The sequence below is a fragment of the Hypanus sabinus genome, chromosome 22 (genome assembly GCF_030144855.1).
Source record: "Hypanus sabinus isolate sHypSab1 chromosome 22, sHypSab1.hap1, whole genome shotgun sequence".
Lineage (NCBI taxonomy): Eukaryota > Metazoa > Chordata > Chondrichthyes > Myliobatiformes > Dasyatidae > Hypanus > Hypanus sabinus.
In genome coordinates this window covers 9,485,972-9,509,258 of record NC_082727.1, presented here as the reverse complement: position 1 = coordinate 9,509,258, position 23,287 = coordinate 9,485,972, and the positions used below count along the sequence as shown (strand labels likewise).

The window sequence follows — 23,287 nt, the reverse complement described above, 5'->3', positions numbered from 1 at the left end:
TGGGGGAGTGAGTGTGGTAGAGATGAAAGGAAGGAATGGTCCCTTTGGAATACTGAAAGAAATTGGGTAGCGGACTTTGTGTCTAGTGGTCGCATCAGTTTGCCCATTTGTTTGACTAGATTCAACATCAAAGCTACAAACCCTTCCTTTCCCCAAATCAACACACAAAAAAAAATGCTGGAGGAACTCAGCAGGTGAGGCAACATCAATGGAAAGTAATAAACAGTCATTGGGCTGAAAACCTACAAAACAATTACATATACAATCTTAGTGTCTTGTGCAATATCCTCCCACATCTCTCTTCTTTATTGCCTGTACATAGCGACAGAGATGCATCATAAAGATTTTACTCTCTCACACTGTGAGATGGATTTAAGAAATAAAATTTGATTCTAATTCTAATTCTTCATCAGGACTGGAAGAAACCAGCATAAGAAGGGAAGGAGTACAAGCTGGGTGAATGGGACAGGGAGCATGAAATTATAAAGGTAAAGGGCTGGAGAAGGAGTAATCTGACAGGTCAGGAGGATGGACCATGGGAGAAAGGGACAGAGGATCAGAATGGGGAATGGAAGAAGGGGAAGGGATGTGAAATGACCAGAAATCAATGTTCATATTGTCAGGTGGCTAGCCAGACAGAATATGCGGGGTTGCTCCTCCCATTGCGAGTGGTCTTCTAGGAAGGATGGAGTTGGAACAGTACTTTCCTCAACAGGACCTCCACTGATCACAGCTCAGAGGACTGTGTCTAAAGCTGGTCACATTTAACGATCCAGAAAGAGGATATTAAGCACTTCTGTATCTTTAATAACATTTACCAACTGGTCAACAGTTACAGAATCAAAGTTTGAAGCTCAGAGCAATGTCCCGCCGCAGGGAGGGCTGGGGAAGATGGCTGGAGATTTTCTTGTCATTAGAACCCACTTGTAATCACACGTTCAGTCACTGGAGGAAGATTGATTTTAAAACGGGAAAATCTATAATGGGACTGATTACGTCAGTTCCTCCGCTTCTGGCAATGAGTCTGGCCTCTCAGTCTTTCTTGAAGTTTTGCACGTTCAAGGCACTGGGCTTGTTGACGAACGGGTTCCACTGACCCTGTATGCTTGGGCTGTCGGTGTGAAATGGTTTGCGGATGCGGATTATGTCCAGCCCTGACTGAGTGGTCATTTTCTGCATGAGCTGGGCAACCTCTGGTGCAGTCTTGGTGTGTAACGATTCTTCCCTCACTGCTCCGTTCACTGCAACAAGATTGGGACAGGAAATCAAATATTTGCATACTTATACCTCTAAAATAACCATGATACTTGCTGTTTTCTGTTCAACTTTGCATGCATTGTTCTACCAAGCTGAGCTGTATCAGGAGTAAGCACTAACATAGGGAAAGGCATGGTAGCAGAGCAGTCAGAAGAATGTTTTTTTACAAAGTCAGCAACCCGGATTCATCTCTGTAAGGAGATTACACATTCTCCCCATGACCATGGGTTTCCTCCAGGTGCTCTGGTTTCCTCCCACAGTCCAGAGGTGTATAAGTTAATTGGTCACAGGGGTATAATTGGGAGGCAGAGCCTTGTGGGCCAGAAGGGCCTGTTACTTTGCTGTCTCTCTAAATAAAATAAATATGCACAGCACCAGGTCAGCTGCCAATCACTCCAGGTCTGATAGTTGTAACAGGCAGCAGTGAAATCAACAGAAGTGATAAGTAATTGTATAGAGATAATAAAACATTGAAGGCAGATTCATTCTCAGTCTGCTTACCTCAGGCAGTATTCAGCCCCCATATCAAACAAATCATGTGTATCACCTGTTCCCCTTCACTCTCAGTCTGCTTACCTCAGGCAGTATTCAGCCCCCAACATCACCAACCACATCATGTGTATCACCTGTTCCCCTTCACTCTCAGTCTGCTTACCTCAGGCAGTATTCAGCCCCCATATCAAACAAATCATGTGTATCACCTGTTCCCCTTCACTCTCAGTCTGCTTACCTCAGGCAGTATTCAGCCCCCAACATCACCAACCACGTCATGTGCTCACCATCAGATACTGCGCCTGGCAGCATAATGTGTATAAATTTCCCAGCAGTAAAGCATTTCAGAAGTACTGGCTGAAACATGCTGAGGCACTAAGTATAAATGTAAAGAACGAAATGAGGAAGCCCCTCCTCACCCCCATTCACCTACGCGCACATGTAAGATGCACACATGCAAGTGCCAACTGCTCTAAGTGAACTAGCAAGTTGTGAGCATGCTTGTATGTGCAGATACTTGTGTGCCAGAAATCGTGCGTGTGGCCATACGTGTTTAAGCTGACTGTGACCAGCCTTTCATTTTTGGAGAGTGTTGATAAGGATGAAACACCTCATCTAGGGTTGGCAATTACTGGGTTGCTTCTTAAAATAAGAGCTTGTGTTCAAAATTAGCAGCTGGCAATGGCACTGTTCATCAAAGCACTTGTGTCTGACTCACACACAAAAGCTCTGGGGCTTATTCCACTGATGAGAAAAAAGAGGCCAACATCCCCAAGTAATTGTGCCTGTGTCACGATCATCTTAAAAGTGGCATCAAACTCTCAAAAAATATTTTAATGTTTATTTAACCCTTTCTTACCCAGCCATTTCAAGTATTCTTTTCCTTAAAGTGCAGCATTATAATGCTTCAAATGGGTTGCTGTTTCCCAAGTCTCACATTGCTGTTGATGGGCTTCCTGTGCTGCCCTGCGTTTGAGATTGTAACATTGAACCAGCGGGCCTTGGTGGATTGAATAATCAGTGTCTTACACTGTTCCTATGATTTTAGCGTCTAAATTATCTTGAATGGAGAGACCTATTAAGGTTGAGAGCTATTATCTGGACAAAATATGTTCTTCTTTTCCTGACGTTTGTTTGAGAAGTATATGTAAATATATATGTGAGTTTGTGGGTGTATTTTGAATTTGTGCATATACAATTGTTTCCGATTAATTGGGATACAATGGGACCAGTTCATTTTGGCTCAGTTCAGTGTCTGTTCCAATTAACTGAAGTTTCATGGAATATTTAAAAAGGTTTAACAATGTAACAATATATGTATTCAATTGAAATACTGAACAAATTAGAGCTCTATCAATACTATAAACTGTGAATTAGTTCCCAATAGGCTTTGAAGGAAGAATTTATCCTGTATATGCATTCTTTTGATTGATTGTAAATGAGCAAAATCAACGGAGAGACCTAGTGTAAATAATAGACTGCCTTCATACCATGCTATTATTGATTACATCCTCCAAATCATTATTTTCATTATAACATTCAAAATGTTTGTTGATAACTTCAAATTCTTTGTAGTTCCTAACCTGTTGAATTTTAATTTCTCTCCTGGCCATTTCTGGCATCTCTAGGCATGAATACTTGAAACTGCAGTGAGTAAAACAGTTCTGAATTGTCTTAATTATTTTGCACCAACTTTCAGTGACAAATCACTAATTTTTGAAGACACTATTTAAAAACTGTCCGCTCTGTATGGTTGTGTCCAGTGGTCACATCTGACGCTAGTTAGAGACTTTTCAGTGCCAGTCTCCAGCCCCAATTAAGTGACATCGTGTCCCAAATAAACAAAGGGAATCCCAGCTACTTTTTTATTGTCAAATAAACAGCTGCTCCGATAACTGATAGCCCAATTAACCAGAATCTACTGTATTTATGTGTGTGTACCTGTATACTCATGAGTGCGCAAACACATTTATGGGAGTGTGGGGATATATTTGTAAGATTTTGCAGGTATATTTATATGTTATCAATTTCTTCAGTACATGTGCCTAATTTTAAATAGCCTTTATTTCCATTCAGCTCTCCACTCCCAAGGTGATGTTGCAGTGGCAGATCTACCCACTACTTGCCCCTAACTTTCCCAATTATTCCATTTTATGAATTTGTAAAAAGGGGACATAAGTGTGAACTGTGAGTCACTAGGCTGCTCTTCAGACCCGATGGTATCTTCTGAGTCCGAGGGCACTTTACATTCTTCCCACGAGTACATCTGTGGCAGTTCCATGTTTACTTGCGACTGATCCTGAAGCTCAGCATATTGTTAAGCAATGTTCCTTAGAGTGCGTGGGTATATTTATGAAAGTGTCTAAGTATATTTATGAGAGTAAGAGGGTACATTTATGAGATTATCAGGATATTTATGAGTTTTCATGAATACTTATATGAAGTTCACTGTATTGCTGAGCAGATGTCCTTTACAGGTCTTGTATTTATCTCTCAAAAGCCTGACACATTGATCTAACCTCCTACAACCTCAGCCCCTCCTTCCTCTGTTTTCAGTAGGATTCAGCTCCTCTTTCACCTCAGCACTACTGTGCCAATCCCGTATCCTTTGATTTTTTTTTGCTCTTCAACAGACTCCAAGGTTTTATAAATTTGCTTTCTCTGCCTTCATCACCGGCTGCCAGTCAGCTCCATCACAGGCACCAGACTCCCTGTCATCGAGCACAACTTCAAAAGGAGATACCTCAAGAAGGCAACATCCATCATAGAACGTACAGCACAGGAGCCCACAATGTTGTGCTGAATCAACTAAAAAGCAAATCTAAAACTCCCGAACATTAACCCTTCCTCCTTCACCATGTCTATATCCCATCTTCCTAATATTCATGTCCTTGTCCAAACGTCTCTTAAAAGCCTCTAATAAATTTGCCTCTATCACCATACCAGGCATTCACCCACCAGGAGCAAAAAAACTTACCCTCACATCCTCCTTTGAACCTACCCCCTCTCGTTTTCAACACATGTTCTCTGGTATTAGACATTTCAACCATGGGAAACAGGGGTTCCCATCTACTCTATCTATGCTGCTCATAATCCTCTAATAGATCTCCCCTCAGCCTCCACTGCTTCAGAGAAAAGAACCCAAGTTTACCCAGCCTCTCATGATAGCACATGCCCTCTAAATCAGGCAGCATCCTGGTAAACCTCTTCTGCACCCTCTCCAAAGCCTTGCCTCAATATTTTTCCTACAGTGGGGTGAATGGAACTCCAGTTGTGGCCTAACCAGAGTTTTATAAAGTTGCAACATAACCTCATGACTTTTGAACTCAATGTTTCGCCTATTAAAAGCAAGCAATCTATAAGCCTTCTTATCCATCCTATTGACCCATGTGGCCACTTTCACGGAGCTATGAATTTGGATCCCAAGATCTCTCTGCTCAGCAACACTGTTAATGATAACAGTGTACTGTCTCCTTGCATTTGCCGTACCAAAGTGCAACACCTCACATTCATCTGGGTTAAACTCCATCTGACATTTCTCTGCCCATACCTGCAACTAATCTATATCGTACTGTATTCCTTGCCAGTCCTTAGGGACCCTTGACATCTGGGGCACATACCTTCACATTGCTACCATCAAGGAGGAAATACAGGAGCCTGAAGACACACACTTTATGTTTCAGGAACAACTTCTTCCCTTCAGATTTCTGAACAGTCCACGATCACATGTCACCCCCTCAGTAGTTTGCTTTTTTTGCACTATTTATCTTCTATATTTCTTATTGTAATCTATAGATTTTTAAAAATGTATTGCTCTTTCCTGCTGCCACAAAGCACGACACATGTGAGTGTTAATAAACCTAATTCTAATTCTGTTCCCCATTAAACTTCGGTTTTCCCACCTTCCTCTCATTAGATCTCTTTGGTCATCCCTGATTTTAGTTCAGCTTTTCCTCATGCTTCTATTAGTACAAGTTATGTAGATTGGGATGGCAACATTATCTAACTGAAATAATTAAAGATGGTTTCAAGGGTTCAACCTGGTATGCCAGGTTGAAGATTTGCTGCCCCCTTGTGGAACCAGGAGAGCTCTGGACCTGATCTACATTCTGTGGGGTGCTGGGAACTAGACTTGACATCTTTTTCATTAAAACCAATGAAATTTACAAGAAAAGATCACCTGGGGGAGCTGTTATAAGGAAAATTGAATATTTTAGGATTTTATTCCTGAGAACCTAGAAGACTGAGAGGAAATTTGATAGAGGTGTACAAAATTATGAGGGGTATAGAAAAGGTAAATGCAAGCAGGCTTTATCCATTGAGGTAGGGTGGGACAACTAGAGGTCATGGGTTAAGGGTGAAAGGTGAAAAGTTTATGGGGAACATGACGGGAAGCTTGTTCAGTCAGAGGGTTGTGAGAGTGTGGAATGAGCTGCCAACACAAGTGGTGCATGCAAGCTTGATTTCAACATTTAAGAGAAGTAGGGTTATGGAAGGCTATGGTGTGGGTGTAGGCTGATGGAAGATGGCAGAGTAAACAGTTTGGCACAGACTAGGTGGGCCAAGAGGCCTGTTTCTGTGCTGTATTTTTCTATGACTCTAATTAGATAACTGTTTCCTCTAACCCCTAAACCAACACCCATTACCACTGGACAAGGCAAAATCAAACTTACTCACTGTCTAGAATCTCATCCAGAAGCACAGGGATAAGCAAGGTAAGATGATAATATAAGCATGTTTAAAGTTGAACATATATTTATTATCAAAGTATGTGCATGTCACTATATTCTACCAAGATTAATTTTCTTGCAGTAACTGCAGAGGAAAATGGCTCGAGCTTTCTCAATACAACCCCCTCCCACCATGTTCCCTCTTTTTCTCCTTTTCTCTTCCCCGCCTAATGTTTTCTTAGAATCTCATTGCTGCAGATCTTTCAAGAAATGGCTTATTTGCAAACTCGGCAGCAGTTGAAGTAGAAGTTCACTGGAAAGGGAGTAAACGAACAAGCAGCAATCCAGTTCTCCTTCTTTGCATGTTTGAAATGACAGCTCATTCCTTGATCAATGCCAGCACCCTCAGCCAATTCCTGATGAAGCAGAAAGGCAAAGAAATTTGCAACTGAACAAGCTGAAATCAAGTCTGCGGACAACCCGCCTGGCTTGACGCAAAATGCATCAAAGCAGTTTCAGGAACTGTTCCATTTGACGTGTCCCTACAGACCTTTACTGATTAATATTTATGATTTGTCTGGCATGTGGGAAGCAAACTCTGACAAGTTTCTGTGCCCTGTTAGTATCAGATGACATCTTTAATACATCAGCCTCTGCACAGACTAACCGTGCTGCTCCAGTACACTGTGCATGTTAACCGCTACGAAAAGAGCCACAGACTCATGGATAACACAAAATGCATTGCCACCAACCATGACATGAAAGCTACAAAGATCAAATAGGAATGCTGCCTGGATTAGAGGCATGTGCTAAAGGAAGCTTGGGAAGGTTGTCTTAGACAGAACAAGAGAGAATCGGCTTACATTTTGGCAAATGTTAGAAAGTATTATTACTGAAAAGTTTGCAAAAAAAAGCCACAATATTCAAAGTATTCAGGCAACATCATTATGGTTTTGTGGAAAGGAAACCATATTTTACCAATTTATTGCTGTTCTAAGAAGTAACATGGATAAAGGGAAACCGGGTGAATGTACTAAGATTTGATTAGTTGTCACAAACTTTACTCCATAAAACAAAAACTCATGATGCCTGAGATAACATATTAATAGGCAGAAGCTTGTCTGGCTAAAGGATGAGGCAAAATTGAGAGTGTCTAGTTTGCAAGGAGTGCCTCATGCCTCTTTGTTTCCTTTTCTAGGTGGTTGTGGTTCTATCAAGGTCCTGATCTGCAATTGGCACACAAACTGCATTTTTTTAAAATGGCGGCTGGAGCTCGTCGGCCGGCTTTTCTCCAGGTGTGCCTTAGAAAATGGCACCTTCCGGGTGCAGCCCTGTGGATGACTGATTTCAGGCTTGTGTTGCCAAACTGAGGCGCCACGGGAGAAGGAACATCAAGATTTTGCTGTGGTGGATGGAGGTCTCTGTAGTCGAGCAATCACATTCTCTCTCTTTCTTTAGATGTAGGGAGAGTTTGCTCCCAATTCTTGTGTCGGGAATCTCTGAGTAAAAGAAAGGTGTGGTAGACTGTAACACCGAAACAGCAACCATCAGACCCCCATTTGCTGTGATAAAGGCCGCCACCATAGTCCTTGTGCCGAAGAAGTCTTCAGTGTCCTGCCTAAATGACTACTGTCCCGTTGCATTTACATCCATCATCATGAAGTGTTTCGAGAAGCTCGTCATGAGGCATATCAAGACCCTGCTGCCCCCCTCATTGGACCCCCCCGCAGTTTGCGTACCGTCCCAACCGCTCAACAGATGATGCCATTGCCACCACCCTCCACCTGGACAAAAAAGACACGTACGTTCGGATGCTGTTTATAGGCTTCAGTTCAGCATTCAACACAATCATCCCTCAGAAACTGATCGGAAAGTTGAGCCTACTGGGCCTGAATACCCACCTCTGCAACTGAATCCTAGACTTCCTGACTGGGAGACCTCAGTCAGTCCAGATTGGGAGCAGCATCTCCAACACCATCACACTGAGCACAGGGGCTCCCCAGGGCTGTGTGCTCAGTCTACTGCTGTTCACTCCGCTGACCCACAACTGTGCTGCAGCACACAGCTCAAACCATATCATCAAGTTCGCCGATGACACGACCGTGGTGGGTCTCATCAACAAGAACGACGAGTCAGCTTACAGAGAGGAGGTGCGGCGGCTAACGAACTGGTGCAGAGCCAACAACCTGTCTCTTAATGTGAACAAAACAAAAGAGATGGTTGTTGACTTCAGGAGGGCACAGAGCGACCACTCCCCGCTGAACATCGATGGTTCCTCGGTAGAGATTGTAAAGAGCACCAAATTTCTTGGTATTCACCTGGCAGAGAACCTCACCTGGTCCCTCAACACCAGCTCCATAGCAAAGAAAGCCCAGCAGCGTCTCTACTTTCTGCGAAGGCTGAGGAAAGTCCATCTCCCACACCCCCTATCCTCATCACATTCTACAGGGGTTGTATTGAGAGCATCCTGAGCAGCTGCATCACAGCCTGGTTCGAAAATTGCACCATCTCAGATTGCAAGACCCTGCAGCAGATAGTGAGGTCAGCTGAGAAGATCATTGGGGTCTCTCTTCCCGCCATCACGGACATTTACACTACACGCTGCATCCGCAAAGGAAACAGCATTATGAAGGACCCCATGCACCCCTCATACAATCTCTTCTCCCTCCTAACTTTCACGGTTAGACTATGTAACAGTTTCTTCCCCCAAGCTATCAGACTCCTCAATACCCGAAGCCTGGACTGACACCTTGCCCTATTGTCCTGTTTATTATTTATTGTAATGCCTGCACTGTTTTTGTGCACTTTATGCAGTCCTGTGTAGGTCTGTAGTCTAGTGTAGCTTTCTCTGTGTTGTTTTTTTTATGTAGTTCAGTCTAGTTTTTGTACTGTGTCATGTAACAGCATGGTCCTGAAAAAACGTTGTCTCATTTTCACTATGTACTGTACCAGCAGTTATGGTTGAAATGACAATAAAAGTGACTTGACTTGAAATGGGAGATGTGCGCGTGTGTGTGTGTGTGAGAGTGAGTGAGTGGGGGGAGGGAGAGGGGAAGAGATCTGTCTCTCTCTCTCCCTCACAATGCATTGCTGTTGCTGAGTGGGTGAAGGGTGCTGACAAGGGTGGTGGGGAGGGGATTGGTTGATGCTTGCCGCTGCTTACGCGGGGAGGAGGGGAGAGGGGTCTTTGGGGTTCTAACTTTTGTTATTCATTCTTTTGTTTTCATGGATGTCTGCCAAGTATTTCAAGTTGTATAGATAGTAAATATAGCCAACTTTTTATATTATATTATTTACGTCAATGAAAGTACCAAAAGTACTGTGCGTAAATCTGCTCACAACATAAAAATGGACAGGAAAGAAAGTTATTAAGAGCACATAACTAGGCCACAAAGTGATTTATGTAGTTAGGTCAAGTGATTGGACATACACTGGCAAAACCAGAATTTGTGCATTTTCACTAATTAATAGCCAGTCAACTCTCTGCCACCCTTGCCAAGCATTCCTTCAATATTATAATTGTCAATAATTCTAACTGTAAATTAATTTGAAAGTTTTCCCTTTCTATCTTAATTCAAAAACTGGGGAATCTACAGCTACTCACAGAAAATGCTGGAGGAACCCAGCAGGTCAAGCAGCATTTACAGAAATAAATTGAGTCGGTGTTTTGGGCTGAGACCCTTCTTCAGGACAGAGTCTATGATAGGAAAACTGGTATCAATAATGGTAAGTGGTTTATATGTGGAAAAAAATCCACTAGGTCTCACTTACAAATCACAGCACTAATTGTCCTCTGAAATAACGTGACAAGCCTTCACTTGTATGGTGATTCCAGGAAGTGGCTCCCTCCCTCCTTGCTAGTGACACCCATATTCCATGAAAGATACAGAACTGCTGGGGCCTCTTCCACTTTCACATAAGAATTGCATTACATTACACAATAGATAGAAAAGAAAGCTATTATAACTGTACAGCATAAAACAGAATAATTCAATACCTGAATGTGAATGAGGCATAGTTAAATATCTACATCTACCCAAATGCTTCCAGGCAATTCCATCCAGCTCCTGATGTGAGCTTTGTGCACAGAAGGTGATATTCTCAGATTTGCCCTACATTGGCTGCTCAGTGTTTGCCTTTTATTAGTCGAGGCATTGAATTCAAGAGTTCTAAAACACAAGCGTATGTCTTTAGGCTCCTGTACCCCCTTCCTGACTGTAACAATGAGAAGGGGGCAAGGGGTGATGAGGGTCCTTAATAATGGATGTTGCCTTTTTGAGGCATGTCCTTGGTGCTGGGGAGGCTTGTGCCCATGACTGTTTTTGGAACAGCCGTTTCTCCACCAGATTAGACTTCTGCACAGACAATGAACCCATGAACAATCACCTTTTTTCGCTCTCATTTTATACTATGTAATTTTTTCCTATATAACATAATTTATATTGCAATTTATAGGCTTTTTTTTGTGTTGCACAGTATTGCTAACAAAAATCACAAATGTCTTGACATACACCAGTGATATTAAACCTGATTCTGGGTCAGGAAGTTATGTTTCAGGTTTACAGAAGTTGAGTTAGACTACATCTGGAGTATTCTGGCTGTTTCTGTATGGGACAGATGTGGAGGGTATGGAAAGGGTACAGAAAGGTTTACCAGGATGCTGCCTGGATTAGAGGGCATGTGCTAAAAGGAGAGGCTAGACAAACTTTGGCTGTTTTCTCTGGAGTGGCAGAGGCCGAGGGAGATCAGAAAAAAATAGCTGGAATCTTAGAAACTACCCCCCCCCCCCCCCCGATTCAAAACGTCTCATGCTAAAGAGCTTGCCATTAACATGAGAGGGGGAAAGTTTAAAGCAGATGTGGAGGATAACTTTATTTTTACAGAGTGGTGGATGCCTGCCAGGGTGGTAGAGCAGCAATAGATATGAAAGAAGCTTTGTAAGAAGCTCTTAGACAGATGAATATGTAGAGAAAGGAGGGATAGACACCATGTAGTCAGAAGGGATTAAAGATGAAAGAAAATCTTTGAAGATATTTTAAAGGTTAGCTTTACTTGTTTCAATGTACATGTAACATACAGTGAAACACATAATTTTGCATCAATGACCAACTCAGTCTATGGAAGTGCTAGGGCAGTATCACCCTGCTTCCAGCACCAACATAGCATGCCCACAACTTAATAACCCTAACCTGTATGTCTTTTTTTGGGATCCGAGGAAACTGGAGCACCCGGAGGAAACACACATGGTCATGGGGAGAACGTACAAGCTCCTTATAGACAGTGGCAGGAATTTTATAGCTGGCGCTGTAAGGCATTTCGCAAACTGCTTTGCTATTGTGCTGCCCATTTAATTAGCTCAATAAGTTCAGCATAACATAGTGGGCCAGAAGGTCTGTTGCTGTACACTCAACTTGACCCTGTGCCAAGATAGAAGGGACAGATGCAGATCAAAAGTTCTTCAGAATCCCAAGGTCTTCTGTAGGGTCAGACCTTGACTACTGACCATCTGGACATCGGATGTTTGAAAGGAGGGGATTTTAATCAGGTCCACTGCCCCAGTAGAAAAAGGGAGCAGCCGATCATGGCAGCATAATAGAGCTTTGATCAGTGACCAACCTACATTTGAGATTGATTAGCAAAGCCAATTAAAAGAAGGTAGGGGCAAGCGCAGCGGCCACTGTCTAAGTGGACAGAGTCAGAGTGGTGACCCTTGAGGCTTTAGCTCTTTGAGGCTTAGGCTTCAGTAACAGAAAGCAAAGTAAAGCTCTAGGTTAAGTTCTATTCTCTTCCCTTCTTTCTATCTGCTCAGATAGGACAGAAAAGATGCCAGGCAGGGAGACATGCAGTATCTCTGACGACTACAACTGTGAGAAGTGCATTCAACTGCAGCTTCTAACAAACCGTGTTCAGGAGTTGGAGCTGGAACTGGATGAACTCTAGAGAGGTAGTTCCCACAAGATGCAGGACACAGGAAACTGGGCAACAGTAAGGAAAGGGAAAAGGGTTAAACAGCTAGTGCTGAGTACCCCTGTGGCCACCCCCCCCCCAACAACAGGTATATCACTTGGGATACTGTGGGAGGGGGGGTCGACGGAACAGAGGAAAGTAATGGTGGTCAGGTCTCCAGCACCAAGTCTGGCTCTGTGACTCTGAAGGGAATGGGGAGGAGAAGAGGCACTCTGTGGTAATAGGGGACTCATTAGTTAGGGGAATGGACAGGAGGTTCTATGGGTGAGAACAAGATTCCAGAATGGTACGTTGCCTCCCAAGTACCAGGGTCCAGGACATCTCAGATTGAGTTCTTAGCATTCTTGTGGGGGGGGGGGGGGGTGAACAGTCTTAAGTTGTGATCCCTGTAGGTACCAGTGACATGGGTAGGACGAGTGATGAAGTTTTGCAAAGGGAGTTAGATGCTAAGTTAAAAGGCAGGACCTCCAGGGTTGTGATCTCAGGATTATTACCCAAGCTACGTGCTAGTGAGGCCAGAACTAGGAAGATTATACAGTTTAATGCATGGTTAAAGAGTTGGTGTAGTAGGGAGGGTATAAGATTGTTGGATCATTGGGCTCTTCCAGGGAAGCTGGGACGTATACAGAAGGGACGGTTTGTTAATGCTGCACAGTGGGGTTTAAACTAGAGGTGTGGGGGATGCGGGGGGGAAGGGGGGAACCAGTGCCAGAACAGTTAGTAGACAGGTTGTGGAAGTAGATGTTGGCAAGAGCATAGACAAAGTCAGGAATCAAAAGGTTGAGCATTGTGTGACTAGTGCCCTGAGCTGTGTACATTCCCATGCAAGAAGTATCACAGGAAAGATGGACAAGCTCAGGGCATGGATCAACACCTGGAATTATGATGTTGTAGCCATTAGTGAGACTTGGTTGCAGGACTGGCAACCCTGTGTTTCGTGTTTTAGACGTGACAGAGGAGGGGTGGTGTTATTAGTCAGTGAAAATGTTACTGCACTGCTTCATCAGGACAGACTGGAGAACTCGATTAGCGAGGCTTTATGAGTGGGACTGAGAAATAAGAAGGGTGTGACCATGTTAATGGGGCTGCATTACAGACCACCCAGCAGTCCTGAGGATTTAGAGGAACAAATTTGTAAAGAGATCGCAGACAGTGGCAAGAAACATAAGCTTGTTGTAGTGATTTTAACTTTCCACATATTGACTGGTTGGAAAAGAGTGTCAAGCGTGTTCAGGAAAGTTTCCTTAATCAGAACATACAGAGTGTGAGAGATACTGTATCTGCTATTAGGGAAGGAGACAGGGCAGGTGACAAGTTTATGTAGGAGAACACGTTACATCCAGTGACCACAATGCCATCAGTTTCAGAGTAAACATGCAGAAAGATAGGTCTAGTCCACGGGTTGAAATTCTAAACTGGAGAAAGACCTATTTTGATAGTATCAGAAATGAACTGGCAAGTGTGGATTGTGATAGGCTATTTTCTGGTAAAGGTGTACTTAGTAATTGGGAGGTCTTCAAAAATAAAATGTTGTGAGTACAAAGCTTGCATGGGCCTGTCAGAATACAGGGTAAAGATAACAAATGTAGGAAAACTTGTTTTTCAATATTCAGGCCCTGTTTAAGAGAAACAAAAGGAGGTACATAGCAGGTATAGGCAAGTAGGAACAAATGAGGTGCTTATGGAGTATAAGAAATGCAAGACAGCACTTCAGAAAGTAATCAGGAAGGCTAAAAGAAGGCACGAAGTTGCTCTAGTACACAAGCTGAAGAAGAATCCTAAGGGATTCTACATGTAAAGAGCAAAAGGATTGTTAGGGACAAAATAGGTCCTCTGGAACCAGAATGGTAATCCATGTGTGAAGCCAAAATAGATGGGAGAGATCTTAAATGCATTCTTTGCATCTGTATTTATTTGGGGGGACAGATGGAAGTCTATGGAAGTCAGGCAAAGCGGCATCAACTTCATGGACCCTATACAGATTACAGAGGAGGAGGTGTTTGCTACCCTGAGGAAAATCAGTGTGGATAAATTCCCAGAGCTTGACAATGTGTTCCCTGGGACCCTATGGGAGGCAAGTACAGAAAGTGCGGGGGCCCTAGCAAAGGTATTTAAAACATCTTTAGTGACAGCTGTTTAAAAAAGGTTCTAAGCAGAAAGCAGGAAATTATAGGCCAGTGAGTCTGACATCAGCTGTGGGAGTCATTGGAAGGTATTCTAAGGGACCGGATGTGTAAGTATTTGGATAGACATGGACTGATTAAGGATAGTCAGCATGGCTTTGTGTGTGGTAGGTCATATCTAACCCATCTTAAGAGTATTTTCAAAGAAGTTACCAGGAAAGAGGAAGAAGGCAAGCCAGTAGATGTTGTCTACATGGACTGTAGCAAGGCATTTGACAAGTTCCCACATGAGAGACTGATCTAGAAGGTTCAGTCGCTTGGCATTCAGGATAAGGTGGTAAATTGGATTAGACATTGGCTTTATGGGAGAAGCCAGAACGATAGTAGAGGGTTGCCTCTCTGACTGGAGACCTGTGACTAGTGGTGTGCCACAGGGATCGGTGCTGGGTCCTTTGCTGTTTGTCACCTGTATCAATGATCCAGATAATAATGTGGTTAACTGGATCAGCAAAGCTGCACATGACACCAAGATTGCGGGTGTAGTAGACAGTGAGGAAGGCGACCATGGCTTGTAGAGGGTCCTGCATCAGCTAGAAAAATGGGCTGAAAAATAGCAGATGGAATTTAATGCAGCCAAGTGCAAGGTTTTGCGCTTCAGTAAGACCAAAGGAATCTGGGAATACAGGTACTTAATTTGTTGAAAGTGGAGTCATGGGTAGATAGGGTCATAAAGAAAGCTTTTGGTATATTGGCCTTCATAAATCAATGTATTGAGTACAGGAGCTGGGATGTTATGTTGAAATTGTACAAGATGTTGATAAGACCTTATTTGGAGTACTGTGTGCAGTTTTGGTCACCTACCTAAAGGAAAGATGTAAACAAGATTAAAAGAGTGCAGAGAAAATTTACAAGGATGTTGCCAGGTTTGGAGGACCTTGGTTTATAGGGAAAGATTGAATAGGTTAGGACTGTATTCTTTAGAATGCTGAAGATTAAGAGGAGGTATGATACAGGTATACAAAATTATGAGGGGTACAGATGGGGTAAATGCAAGCAGGCCTTTTCCAGATGGGGTTTGGTGGGACCACAACTAGAGGTCATTGCTTGAGGGTGAAAGGTGAGAAGTTTAAAGGGAACACGAGGGGAAGCCTCTTCACTCAGAGGGTTGTGAGAGTGTGGAACTAGCTGCTGGCACAAGTGGAGCATGTGAGCTTGATTTAACGTTTAAGAGAAGCTTGGATATGTATGTGGGTAGAAGGGATATGGAGGGCTATGGTCCTAATGCAGGCTGTTAGGAGTAGGCAGTTTAAATGGTTTCAGCATGGATTAGATGGGCCAAAGGGCCTTTTTCTGTGCTGTAATTCTCTGTGACTTTTGCTGAGTTAGAAGAAATTAAAATTGCATTTTTCAGTGGTCCTTTCACAATGCTCAAATTGCCTTACAGACACTGGAGTTTTTTTTGTAGAACTGTCACTGCCACCTCCTGGTGAAAATGGCAGTTATGGCACACAGCAAGTTTCCCCAAACACCAAAAATGATAACCTCCAAACAACTAGAGGTTAGAGAGAGAGATAAATATTGACCAGGCAAGGTGCAATTTTCATTCAGTGGTCATTATTGGGTACAGGACTGGAACCCGGAGAGGTCTTCTGCTGCTGTAGCCCATTCATTTCCAGGTTCGACACGCTGTGTGTTCAGAGATGCATTTCCGCACACCACTGCTGTAACGTGTGGTTATTTAAGTTACTGTTACTTTCCTGGCAACTTGAACTAGTTTAGGCATTCTCCCTGACCTCTCTCATCAACAGGCATCTTCACCCACAGAACTACTGCCCACTGGACATCTGTTTGGCATTTCACGCCATTCTCTGTAAACAGTTGTGTGTGAAGGTCCCAGGCGTTCAGCAGCTTCTGAGGCACTCAAACCACCCTGTCTGGCACCAGCAATCATTTAACTGCGATCACACTTCTTCCCCATCCTGATGTTTGGTCTGAACAACAACTGGACCTGCTGACCATGTCTACCTGCTTTTATGCATTGAGTTGCTGCCACGTGATTGGCTGACGTGATCTTTGAATTAATGAGGTCTACAGATGCACCAAATGAAGTGGCCACTGAGTGGAAATGCAGTTCTTTAAAAATATTTGACTAGGTCTTCAGAATTGTTATTAGCATTGAAACATGTTGTTTAGCAGAAGCAGTACAGTGCAAGACATAAAACTTCTTGGGTTGTCCAGAGGGTATGAGGCAAAATATACGTGTATATCACTCTCCTAACATTCATGATTTAGACAGCAATGTCTGACCAGAGAAAACCAATGGGTCCACGAAGGACCCAATTCCATGCAGGGTGGTGTTAAATAAGAACACAGCGACACCCTGACATCCCTCATTCTGTCTAGCTGCATTGCTCTCTCCCGCCTCCAGCTTACAAATGAGAAACACTGTATTACCTCCACTCCAGAACTCAGAAAACCCCACCTCTGGTATGCAGTTGCATTGCTCTGACGAGGCTTACGCACTCAGACACCGAGTCTCAGAGTTATTACTGACTTGTTCAGTGGAGCATGGGGAAAGATGGACCTTGTACCCAACTTCCCTGTTAAGTACCTCTATCAACAAACACACTGCTCCCTGCCAAATACGATGACTCAACCCTGGGAAACATTACCCACTCCTCACACCTCAGGAACCATCCTTCAGCAAAGGCAGACAGTGATCATGAAATTCACCAATGCCTTCAGTGCTAACACACAACCTTTGGCTGTCTGAGAAGAGTGTTCAAATATCAGGACAAACACCTCAAAGCACAAAGCAATGATTCCTGCTCTCCTTCATGCTGCTGAGATTTGGATAATCTACAGCAACCATCTAGGTCAAAGCAGAATCGACAGAAGTACTCCAAGTCCACTGGCTGGACTGGGAAGCCAACATCAGCATCCTTTTCCAGAACTAGAACTACAGAGTCGGTTAAAAGGTTGGCACAACATTGCGGGCCAAAGGACCTGTACTGAGCTTATGTTATATTGTTAACTCCTTCATCAGAGATTACTAAGAGTTAACCTTTGCCTGGTAATCTCTGATGAAGGAGTTAAGGAACTAAGGGTTGTCAAGCCCCGATAGCAGATGTGAGCAAACACATCCACTGATGTGAGAAACCCCAAGCCCATGATGATAAAATAAGACATATTAGACATAAGACATATAAGGTATAACTGCTACCATAAGATTGTTGAGATGGAGGACACAACTCCTGCCTACATTTTCAGATCCCACCTTTGGCTCTTCAGTCCTTTAAAAACCCAGAGAACCAGAGTGGAAGCAAGACATCTTCAATTTGGAGTGACTGACTGAGGCAAGGAAACAAATCACCAAGAATACCTAGTGGCAAACCCACACTCTGACATTAGACAATAGGACAGGTGGGCCTTTTGGCCAACCTATATAAACCTGTTCCATTCATCAATCTAATCTTTCCCTCCTACATAACCCTAAACCCTCCATTTATCTTACATCATATGACTATGTAAAAGTCTTTTAAATATCCCCATTACATCAGCCTGTATCACCACTCCAACCTAACCATCTACTGCTCTCGGCGTAAAAAAAAATCTACTTCTGACATCTTCACTAAACCTTTCGCTACTCAGCTTACTAATGTCCTCTGGTGTTAGCTGGGAAAAGGGGCTGGCTGTTCACTCTATCTATGCCTCTCATAATCTTGTACAGTTCTATCATATCGCCTCTCATTTCCATCGCTCCAAGAGAAAAGCACTAGTATGTCCAGCCTTTGTTCATAAGACATGCTCTCTAATCCAGGCAGCATCCTAGTAAATCTCCCCTGAACCCCTTCAAAGTTTGCACGTCTTTATCCTTCCTATGAGACGACAAGATCTGAACACAATATTCCAAACTCTAACAAAGGCCAGCCCATCATACACATTCAAAACTGATTAAATGGCACTGCAGGTTGCAAGATGATCGTGTGGTAAGGCCATGAAAACAGAAAGCCTGGAATAGAAAAGGCAGCATAATGCCAGCCCTACTCTTTAATGGAGTCAGTGGATTAGCACTGGCACTACTGATCCAGGTGTAGGAGTTTAAAGCAACAAAACAAAAGGCTGGGGGAAATCAGCAGGTTGAGCAGCATCTATGGAGGCAGACGGATGATCGCTGTTTCAGGGGAGACTCAGCATCAGTCCTGAAATAAAAACTATGTTAACTAAACAGACATTAGATCTGGAAAAAAAACACAGAATGCTGAAAAGGTAAAGATTAGCTTTATTTTCACACACGAACAACAAAACATCGTGAGATACGTTGCTTGTGTCATTGTTTGTGATGTGCTGGGGGTAGCCTGTTAAGTGTCACTACGCTTCTAGTATCAGCATAGCATACCAGAACTCACTAACTCTAACCCATATGTCTTTGGGATGTGGGAGGAGATCATGTGGTTGGGGAGAACATACAAACTCCTTACAGACTGCAATGGGAACTGAACCCCGAGCACTGGTGCTATAAAGCTATCGTGCTGCCGATGCTAAAACACCTAGTAGGTCAAGCAGCATCTGTGGAGGCAAAATGTGCAAGTTGATATCCTGATTGCAAGTGTTAACTCAAAATTGCTTTTGCCTCCGGGTGCTTTTTGACCCATGAGCTGTTCTGGCATTCTGTTTTTGATTGTGTTTCAAGTGTGGTTACAGGTGCAATGTGGGAAACACAATCAATTTGCACACAGCAAGCTGATAACCTAGTTGATGAAGAATAAACACTGGGTGTAGTATTACTGCTCACTGCAAACTCAATCCATAGGCTATTTCACGGGAGTATCAAAAGAGCAATATTTTAATATCTCAATCACATGACAGCTCTTTTAGAAATGTCATTCTACACCTGTTTTCATGTCAGCTGAATGGAGAAAGGTAGTTTAATATTTAAGAGATTAAAGGGTGGTTCATAGATATGGTGGAATAAGACAGAAACATTGGCTTAACATAGAAAACCTTCAGAACAATACAGGCTCTTCAGCCCACAAAGTTGTGCCGAACACGTCCATGCCTTAGAAATTACTAGGCTTACCTGTAGCCCTCTTTTTTCTAAGCTTCATGTACCTATCCAAAAGTCCCTTAAAAGACCCTATCATATCCGCCTACACCACCATTGCCACAGCCCATTCCATGCACTCAACACTCTCTGCATAAAAAAAAACTTACCCCGGACACCTCCTCTGTACCTACGCCCCAGCATCTTAAACCTGAGTCCTCTTGTGGCAACCATTTTAGCCCTGGGAAAAAGCCTCTGACTATCCACACAATCAATGCCTCTCATCATCTTATATACCTCTATCAGATCACCTCTCATCCTCCGTCACTCTAAGGAGAAAAGGCTGAGTTCACTCAACCTGTTTTCATAAGGCATGCTCCCCAATCCAGGCAACATCCTTGTAAATCTCCTCTGTACCCATTCTATGGTTTCCACATCTTTCCTGTAGTGAGGCAACCAGAACTGAGCACAGTACTCCAAGTGGGGTCTGACCAGGGTCCTATATAGGTGCAACATTACCTCTCGGCTTCTAAATTGAATTCCACGATTAATGAAGGCCAATACGCCGTACGTCTTCTTAACCACAGAGTCAACCTGTGCAGCCTGCTTTGAGCGTCCTATGGACTCAGACCCCAAGATCCCCCTGATCCTCCACACCGCCAAGAGTCTTAATACTATATTCTGCCATCATATTTGACCTACCAAAATGAACCACTTCACACTTACCTGGATTGAACTCCATCTGCCACTTCTCAGCCCAGTTTTGCATCCTATCAATGTCCCGCTGTAATCTCTGACTACCCACACTCCAACCTTTGTTTCATCAGCAAACTTACTAACCCATCCCTCCACTTCCTCATCCAGGTCATTTATAAAAATTACAAAGACTAAGGATCCCAGAACAGATCCCTGAGGCACTTCATGCAGAGTATGACCCGTCTACAACCACTCTTTGCCTTCTGTGGGCAAGCCAGTTCTGGATCCACAAAGCAACGTCCCCTTGGATCCCATGCCTCCTTACTTTCTCAATAAGCCTAGCACGGGGTACCTTATCAAATGCCTTGCTGAAATCTATATACACTACATCTACTGCTGCTCCTTCAGCAATGTGTTTAGTCACATCCTCAAAAAATTCAATCAGGCTCGTAAGGCACAACAGACCCTTTAGAAAGCCATGCTGACAACTACTAATCATATTATACCTCTCCAAATGTTCATAAGTCCTGACTCTCAGCATCTTCTCCATCAACTTACCAACCACTGAGGTAAGACTCACTGGTCTATAATTTCCTGGGCTATCTCTACTCCCTTTCCTGAATAAAGGAACAACATCCGCAGCCCTCCAATCCTCCAGAACCTCTCCCGTCCTCATTGATGACGCAAAGATCATCACCAGAGGCTCAGCAATCTCCTCTCTCACCTCCCACAGTAGCCTGGGGTACATTTCGTCCGGTCCCGGTGACTTACCCAATCTGATGCTTTCCAAAAGCTCCAGCACATCCTCTTTCTTAATATCTACATGTCAAGCTTTTCAGTCTGCTGCAGGTCATCATTACAATCACCAAGATCCTTTTCTATAGTGAATACTGAAGTAAAGTATTCATTAAGTACTTTTGCTATTTTCTGGGGTTCCATACACACTTTCCCACTGTCACATTTGATAGGTCCTATTCTTTCACGTCTTATCTTCTTGTTCTTCGCATACTTGTTGAATGCCTTGGGGTTTTCCTTAATTCTGCCCACCAAGGCCTTCTCATGGCCCCTTCTGGCTCTCCTGATTTCCTCCTTAAACTCCTTCCTAGTAGCCTTATAATCTTCTAGATCTCTAACATTACCTAGCTCTCTGAACCTTTTGTAAGTTTTTCTTTTCTTCTTGACTAGATTTATTACAGCCTTTGTACACCACGGTTCCTGTACCCTACCATAACTTCCCTGTCTCATTGGAATGTACCTAAGCAGAACTTCATGCAAATATCCCCTGAATATCTGCCAGATTTCTTCCGTACTTTTCCCTAAGAACATCTGTTTCCAATTTAAGCCTCCAATTACCTGCCTGATAGCCTCATAATTCCCCTTACTCCAATTAAATGCTTTCCTAACTTGTCTGTTATCTCTCTCCAATGCTATTGTAAAGGAGATAGAATTATGATCCAAAATGCTCTCCCACTGAGAGATCTGACACCTGACCAGGTTCATTTCCCAATACCAAATCAAGTACAGACTCTCCTCTTGTAGGCTGATCTACATATTGTGTCAAGAAACCTTCCTGAACACACCTAACAAACTCCTCCCCATCTAAACCCCTCACTCTAGGGAGATGCCAATGGATTTTTGAGAAATTAAAATCTCCCATCACAACAACTGTTATTATTACACCTTTCCAGAATCTGTCTCCCTATCTGCTCCTCGATGTCCCTGTTACTATTGCGTGGTCTATAAAAAAAACACCCAGTAAAGTTATTGACCCCTTCCTGTTCCTAACCTCCACCCACAGAGACTCCATAGACAATCTCTCCATGACGTCCACCTTCCCTGCAGCTGTGACACTATCTCTGATCAAGCTTAAGGCACAGCTTGGGTGGCGTTTAATAGCAGCATGGACTGAACAGAACATTACAATTCCATGTAAAAGGATTGGGGTTTACCACTGAGTTTGAGCACCATCTTGTGGTCATTGGCTGCACTGCATGCCTTGGTGGCAGTGACAGTACAGGTAGGGGTGATCCCTGGGGTACAGGAATGAACTTATATGCCAGCAAAACATTTCACATGATTTTCCATGACACAAAGCCACTTTGCTAAAGCATCAGGAAATGAAATTTGAAAAGATTTATTGACTTATTCCCCTCATAAAATCTGAGAGAATTAATTTTAATTCCTTACCTCAAGTTTTTAAATTGGTGACTTATGAACATAGTAAGGGGAAATTTCTGTTACTCAAATGACTGTAACATTGGAGGGAGGTGCTGGACACTGGAAATTACACTGATGTTGAATGTTTAATAGGACTTGGGGTGATGAGAAGGAAAAAGAATTGGCTTTCTTTCACCTTACTCTTTGAGAAATCTTCAAAGGCCGCCCAACAGTCTTAGACTGAGTCAGAATTTAGGGTTCTAACATCTTTCTGTCATTCATTCTTTGGGGGTTTTCTTGTTTTGTGGATGTCTGAAGAGTAAGAGTTTCAGGATGAATACTGTGTACATTCTCTGCAACGCTCTTGTACGACATGAAATTTATTGTTTTGTAGCAGTACAATGCAAAGACATAAAAGTTACTATAGATTTTGTCTAAGAGTCCTGATGAAGGGTCTCAACTTAAAACATTGTTTACTCTTCTCCATAGGTGCTATCTGACCTGCTGAGTTTTTTGTGTGTGTGTTGCTCTGGGTTTCCAACATCTGCAGAATCTCGAGTTTACAAACTAAATTAACGTGGAACAATCAAGGGAAGTCTAGTTGGACCATGCAGAAATCTGATCTCTGAGGGGAATAGGCTGTTCCTGGTATCAATGATCAAAGTCAAAATAAATACATTATTGAAATACATATCCTAGGTTGCAATTCATTTTCCTGTAGGAATTTGTGTGAAAATAAAGAAATACAATAGACTTAATGAAAAACTATTTATAAACAAAAAACTGACAAACAATCCAATGTTTGAAAGGGAAATTTTGATGCTTAATTATTGATAGGTGATATGGATTGATGTGGTGCATTCACACGAGTATGATGTTCT

General features: G+C 43.0%; 1 protein-coding gene across 1 annotated transcript in view; it reads right to left on the bottom strand.

Moving 5' to 3' along the window:
• Nucleotides 1–784: 784 nt before the first annotated feature.
• The window catches only part of mrpl43 (mitochondrial ribosomal protein L43), a 38,940-nt gene continuing 16,437 nt past the window's right edge, over nt 785–23,287 (bottom strand). The window contains exon 3 of the mRNA XM_059947026.1: nt 785–1,241. Coding sequence (XP_059803009.1) covers nt 1,033–1,241 — 209 coding nt within the window. The 3' untranslated portion in view covers nt 785–1,032. The remainder of the gene's footprint in view (nt 1,242–23,287) is intronic.